General features: G+C 42.3%; 1 protein-coding gene across 2 annotated transcripts in view; it reads right to left on the minus strand.

The window, feature by feature from the left end:
* spen (spen family transcriptional repressor) overlaps positions 1-6,996 on the minus strand; it is a 107,152-nt gene that overhangs the window by 22,019 nt on the left and 78,137 nt on the right. For both annotated transcript variants that reach the window (XM_034171958.1, XM_034171957.1), the window contains 7 exons: positions 4,313-4,470; positions 3,943-4,143; positions 3,721-3,872; positions 3,506-3,631; positions 481-594; positions 277-390; positions 82-182 (listed from right to left, as the gene is read on the minus strand). In XM_034171958.1, coding sequence (XP_034027849.1) covers positions 82-182; positions 277-390; positions 481-594; positions 3,506-3,631; positions 3,721-3,872; positions 3,943-4,143; positions 4,313-4,470 — 966 coding nt within the window. The remainder of the gene's footprint in view (positions 1-81; positions 183-276; positions 391-480; positions 595-3,505; positions 3,632-3,720; positions 3,873-3,942; positions 4,144-4,312; positions 4,471-6,996) is intronic.

Below are 6,996 nucleotides of genomic sequence, written 5' to 3' on the forward strand. Positions count from 1 at the left end.
TAATTTCTTCTTATGTAGGTATCAACGTTAGAATTAAGTAAACAGTGTCATGGTGAAAGTATTACCCCTTTAAATACAAACCGTCTTTCGGAGAGAATGTCATAAAAGTCTCGAATGTCCTGGCCAGATGCCTGCATTGACCGATAGAAAGCCATCTGACTTTCCTGATTGGCAAAGTCCACCTGAAAAAAAAAGGACCAACTTATCGAATTAGATGTTAAATGGGTGAAAATGTCAATTTCACTACTGTACAATATAAAAATTTGCTCAACTTACCTTGATTTTATTGCCCCCCATCTTCCAGCCCTTTGTGTCTTTGACAGCAGCCTGAGCATATTCAATGTTGTTGTAGAGAATGAGGGCCATTCCTTTGAGTCTATCAAATACAACCTGTGGAAGACAAATTCAATGGAGTGTCAAGGTGCCCGATAAGAAACAAAGGGCAAAAATAATAAAAACGGATAAATAAAATTCCCTTACCTTGACAACGTGCCCATATCGACAGAAATGACGAGTAAGAAACTGCTCTGTCGTGTTTGATGCTAATCCATCCAACCAAACACAAGTCGTTGGCATACTCTTCCCAAAACCCAGCTGAATAACAAAAAAGAAAATAACAATAACAACAACAATAAAATGACAAACTGCATCTATTTTATATACAGCAATAATAATAAATTTTATTACTGTTAATTCATAAGTGTGGACAGTGACAGCTTTTGTAATTTTTCATAGGTACACCACCACAGTCGAGATGAATGCACAGATTCTCAAGTTACAGCCACATAAGCCTGAGGGAGTCTTCAGCATTGTCTAGGAGTTTTTGTGACTTCCCTCACTCAGTATTTGAGAACTGCCTACTCCAGACAGATTTACCATACAATGCACATATTTCTGAAGTCAGGTCCTGTCTGAAAGTATGCACTGGTGCTTTGCCACATCCACGACACCACGGAACTGCCTTGGGTCCTGTCTTGGGTCCCACCCAAACAGACAACCACTCCATTCTCACGTGTAAAACAGCCATCACGAAACATGGGCATCCCCACAGTCTTCTCCAGCCACAAGGATCCTCAACACTAAGACACCTACATGCTTCATCATGAAGAGAAATGTTCCACATGGCCAAAATGCCAAAGCCGATGTTCTATCACAAGGCAAGTGATAGTCCTCATCGTTGTCTCCCTCAGTAATTGCTCATTTGACATAAAGTCATTCCAGTAGTACCAAGGATCCTCCGAATAGACCTAGGACCAAAGGCATCCAGTCATAGCCTTAGGTCACTGGATAGCATCCAAGTCTCACAACCATATAGCAAGACAGGCAGCACCAGGACTGTGCATACTTGGACCTTTGTTCTGACCTAATTAAACCTTACGTACCGGCCCGGGCTTTGCGTTGTAAGGGTGCAGGACTACTTTGTGTCCCTAGGGTGAATAAGAAGTCTGCAGGTCATAGAGCTTTCTCTTATCGTGCCCCTGCTCTGTGGAATGATCTCCCTGCGTCAATAAAACAGTCAGATTCTGTGAAGACTTTCAAGTCCAGACTTAAGACTCACTTATTTTCCCTTTTGTATGGCTAGCATACTGGTATAGTTTTGTTTTACGCTTTTTACTCTTTTAATTCATTTTATTAGGAAACGGAGCATGCCGCGGCCTCAACTTTATCTAAATTCTGGGTATTTTAGTGAAGCTTAGGGCTAGTGGCCAGCGATCACATTAATATTTCTTCTGTTTTTCTTATTGTTTAATGCTGGCAAATTATACAGTATTTCTTGCCTGATTCTGTTTTTCCTTCTGTTTACGGTGCAGCTCCATCTAGAGATGGGTGTGGTATTTGTGCTAGCGACCCTCCTGTCTTGTGCACCAACAGCATTTCCTGTATATTCGTTTTGTGAATTGTTCTGTAATTTATGCCCGTAGCATGGCCCAAGCAGAGGGTCACCCCTTTGAGTCTGGTCTGCTTGAGGTTTCTTCCTCAGAGGGAGTTTTTCCTTACCACCATTGCTCTGGGTGTTAGTAAGGTTAGACCTTACTTGTGTGAAGTGCCTTGAGGCAACTCTGTTATGATTTGGCGCTATATAAATTAAAATAAATTGGAAAAAAAAATCTGTCACTGTAGTCAGAGTTAAGTGAATGTCTTTCCAGGTTCAACACTATCACTACATACAGATACACTTCTGATAGTTGAGTCTAGGAAGTGGTCAAAAGGACAATCACAAAGCAAAGGACAGTCAAATTCGTCATTCAGCTTCTCAAGTGCTGTAATCTGGATACCCATTGATTCCACAAAGATCACAGCATCATTTGCCAAGTCAAGGTCAGTAACACTTTCCTTGCAACAAAGTCACAGGTTTCCACAAGCCTACCCAACACCCAGTCCGTGCAAGCATTAAACAGTTGTCAGAGCCAAATCACATCCCTGACAAACACCAGTTTTCACTGCAAAAAACTCAGTCTCTGCCTCCACTCTGTACAGTACAGTATCAGTGTTAGTAGCTGGCTATGATGTTCAGTAACTTCATGAGGATGTCCAAAGAACAGTCCGATCATCTTAATCAAACGCTTTGCTAAAATCATCATAGGCTGTGATGCACTACCGATATTTACGCTTTTGCTCCATGAGTACCCACAGGGCTAGGATGCTCTTCAATGGTTAACTTCTTGGGCATGAAGCCAGACTGTCCCAGTAGCTGAGTATCAAATACGTGGAACTGAATCCTATTAAGAGTAATCCTTGCAAGCACCTTTCCTGACACAGAGAGCAGTGTGATACCCCATAGTTGTTACAATCCACACCATCACCCCTTCAGATTGGGACACCAATTCCTTTCTTCTAATCTGGAGGGATGATACCAGTCTCCCAGATTAAAACAAATATTGCGTGGAATGACAGAACAGCATTTCTAAACACCCAGAGGGGCTTAGGGCCAATGCCATAGATCCCTGGAGCTTTCCCCACCCTCAGCAATATTTCTGAATGGGTGTACCCCTCGTGCTCTATCACTGCTGGGATAGGCTCCAGCCCCCCGCAACCCTTAACTGGACTAAGCGGTAGAAGATGAATGATGTAAATGAAGTCCAAGACATTTTCAGGTACTTTGAAATTATCATGCATCCAACCCCTGACTTGTCTAAAGAAAATTGGCTATGAAAGTCATGGGTTTGATTCAAAATAGACATTTAGTTTCTGCAATTACTTACAAGCTCTAAAAATTAAGGGATTATGTACACAAAAGGCTGTAATTCCTAAATGGTTAATATGATATTTCTATTAAACCCTTTGAAATAAACTAAAAGTGTACAAGCATATCTCTTGCTGATTTCAACTCCATTGTGGTGTACAAAGACAAAATTGCAAAAATTGTCTTTGACCAAATACATGTGGACCTCAGTGCAAATGTTGTTTGGATCAATAGTGATTAGTGCATTGTACGGCTGTGAAAAACAAGAACATAGAACGTTGTTAACTGCATAAAATTTATCACTGAAGTGATTATTCTCACCTTTAGTCTATTATTACCGAGGTACTCGCCATCCATCTTTTTTATGGCTTTACAAACACTGGCAATGTCACAGTACTGTAGAAAGGCATATTGTGGGGCTCCATTCACCTTCTTAATGTCAATGTCCTATAACAGAACAGATAAATGTCATCACAAACTGAGCACTGGAAACCTGCCATATGACAGACTAGTTTGTACCCGCAACAACAACCTACCACTATTTCTCCAAAGCGCTGAAAAATGTTAAGCAGATCATGGTAAGTGGTGGTCTTCTCCAGATTGCCAATGAATAATGTCCGTGTAGCTTTTGGATGAAACTCATCTATCCTCTCATCCAAGGGCCGAAACTCATTCTCACTTTCAGTCTCTGAAAGTTAGGTGACATGAATAATCTTGTCGATAAGTATTTGTTTTTGCTACAATAGTTTTCAACTTACCAGGGCCATTCCACGCTGTGACTTCAATTTGCATACCAAAAAACAGCTTTCCCTTTGATGTCCCCAGTGCTTTCTCTTGGTCTTCTTGCTGGCGAAAAAAAACAAGTCCGTAGCGCTCCTCTGATGCACCATGTATTTGTACAGATGTGACCTTTCCATGTTTCTTAAATTCATGGAACAAACCATCTTTCAGACTTGTATCTGCAGTAAACAGAGGATTATTAAGCAACATTTTAAAAGAGTAGCATACTTGTAAAATAATGTAAGGATAATAATTGTCTTTAACATTTAGGGACCTGCAGAACTTGTACTGCTATTCCTGCACACAGAAAACATTTTGCTTGCAAACGACAGGACCAAACTGACCAACCTGTAGAACGCACAGGAAGATTTTGAACCTTGATGCCAAAGCTTTTACGTGGTTCATCCTTATCAAGGGAGGACAGAGTAAGTGCAGATGGGGCAGGAACAGCAGCGGACTGCACTGAGCGAGCAGGGGAGTCATCACTTGAGCTGCTGCTGGAGTCACTGTAGAGAAAGAAGAACATGTGTTTAGCAATATAATTGGAGTTCACAATACCAGTAAGTCAAGTGAAGTCAGAGTTGCCACATCTACAAGAAAATTCAGTAAGGTATATCTTATATATTATATTCCAATTCTAAGGTGGAACTATGCCAGTATACAAAGGTATATCTAAATATCTAAAAAAGAAGAGTAAAATAGGAGAGTAGAGCCACTTAGGTGCCTGGTCTTGAGAACCAATACCAGGGAATCACTCCAGGTCCTGGATGGCAACCATCCAGGAAGACAAATTATCCAACTCTCAAAAAATAAAAATCGAACTGGCACAGCCAGGTTTAATGTACGAGTGTCCTTGGCCTTCCCGTGCTATACAATGGGGCCAAAAAGTATTTAGTCAGCCCCTGATTGTGCAAGTTCTCCTACTGAGAAAGATGAGCGAGGTCTGTAATTTTCATCATAGGTACACTTCGACTATAAGAGACAAAATGAGAAAAAAAATTCAGGAAATCGCATGGTAGGATTTTTAAAGAATTTATTTGTAAATTAAGGTGGAAAATAAGTATTTGGTCAATAACAAAAGTACAACTCAATACTTTGTAACATAATCTTTGTTGGCAATGACAGAGGTCAAACATTTCCTGTAAGTCTTCACCAGGTTTGCACACACTGTCGCTGGTATTTTGGCCCATTCCTCCATGCAGATCTCCTCTAGAGCAGTGATGTTTTGGGGTTGTCACTGGGCAACATGGACTTTCAACTCCCTCAACAAATTTTCTATGGGGTTGAGGTCTGGAGACTGGCTCAGCCACTCCAGGACCTTGAAATGCTTTTTAAGGAGCCACTCCTTTGTTGCCCGAGTGGTGTGTTCGGGATCATTGTCATGCTGGAAGACCCAGCCACGTTGCATCTTCAATGCTCTCATTGATGGAAGGAGGTTTTGGCTTACAATCTCACAATACATGGCTCCCTTCATTCTTTCCTTAACACGGATCAGTCGTCCTGTCCCCTTTGCAGAAAAACAGCCCCAGAGCATGATGTTTCCACCCCCATGCTTCACAGTAGGTATGGTGTTCTTGGAATGCAACTCAGCATTCATCTTCCTCCAAACACAACAAGCTGAGTTTTTACTAAAAAGTTCTATTTGGTTTCATCTGACCACATGATATTCTCCCAATCCTCTTCTGGATCAGCCATATCCTCTCTGGCAAACTTCAGACGGGCCTAGACATGCACTGGCTTAAGCAGGGGGACATGCCTGGCACTGCAGGATTTGAGTCCCTCTGTGCGTAGTGTGTAGCCTTTGTTACTTTGGTCCCAGCTCTCTGCAGGACATTTATCAGGTCCCTCCATGTAGTTCTGGGATTTTTGCTCACTGTTTTCATGATCATTTTGACCCCACGGGATGACATATTGCGTGGAGCCCCAGATCGAAGAAGATTATCATTGGTCTTGTATGTCTTCTATTTTTTTACAAATGCTCCCACAGTTGATATACGAGGTCTATTAGAAAAGTATCCGACCTTATTATTTTTTTCAAAAACCATATGGATTTGAATCACGTGTGATTACATCAGACATGCTTGAACCCTCGTGGGCATGCGAGAGTTTTTTCACGCCTGTCGGTTACGTCATTCGCCTGTGGGCAGTCTTTGAGTGAGGAGTCGTCCACCCGCTCGTCTATTTTTTTCATTGTTTAGGAATGGCTCAGAGACTGTTGCTTTGTTTGATAAAAAATTTTTCAAAACTGTAAGGCACAACTGAGTGGACACCATTCAATAAATTCAGCTGGTTTTCGGTAAAAATTTTAACGACTGATGAGAGATTTTGGTCTGGTAGTGTCGCTTTAAGGACGGTCCACGGCGCCTGACGGCGATCTGCGCTTCGAGGCGGCAGCGTCTCGCCGTTTCAAGTTGAAAACTTCCACATTTCAGGCTCTGTTGACGCAGTAAGTCGTCAGAGAACAGAGAACTTTCAGAAGAAGTCGGCATGAGGAGTTTATTCGGACATTCCATTGTTAACGGTCATTTTGTAATGAAAGAACGTGCGGGCAGAGTCGCATGTCGGGCTGGACCCGACCGCGGGGGGTCGCGGCAGGAAAAACACCTCCGTTGGAAATCTTAACGGGCAAGATGGAACATGCCCAAGCTGTTAAACAATTTCTCAGTTACTCACTTGTTGAAAGCCATTAAAAGCCGCCTGAATTCTACAAATGGTTTTCAACACTGAGGTGTTTTTCCTGTCGCGGCGCACACAGATTTGCCGAGTCGTCACGGAAACGACTCGGCGAATTTGCGCGTACGTCTTTCATTAAAAAAATGTCCTTAAACAGTGGAATGTCCGCATAAATTCCTCATGCCGGCCTCTTCTGAATCTTCTCTGTTCTCTCACGATGTCCTGGGTGAATTAAGCCTTAAATTAGGATGTTTTCAGCTCGAAACAGGCCGACGACAGCGCCTGGAAGCGCTGCAGGACGTCCCGCTCCGTGGGAAGTCCTTACACCGACAGAAACACCCCATAATCTCTCATCAGCC

This window comes from Thalassophryne amazonica, chromosome 6, assembly GCF_902500255.1.
Source record: "Thalassophryne amazonica chromosome 6, fThaAma1.1, whole genome shotgun sequence".
Lineage (NCBI taxonomy): Eukaryota > Metazoa > Chordata > Actinopteri > Batrachoidiformes > Batrachoididae > Thalassophryne > Thalassophryne amazonica.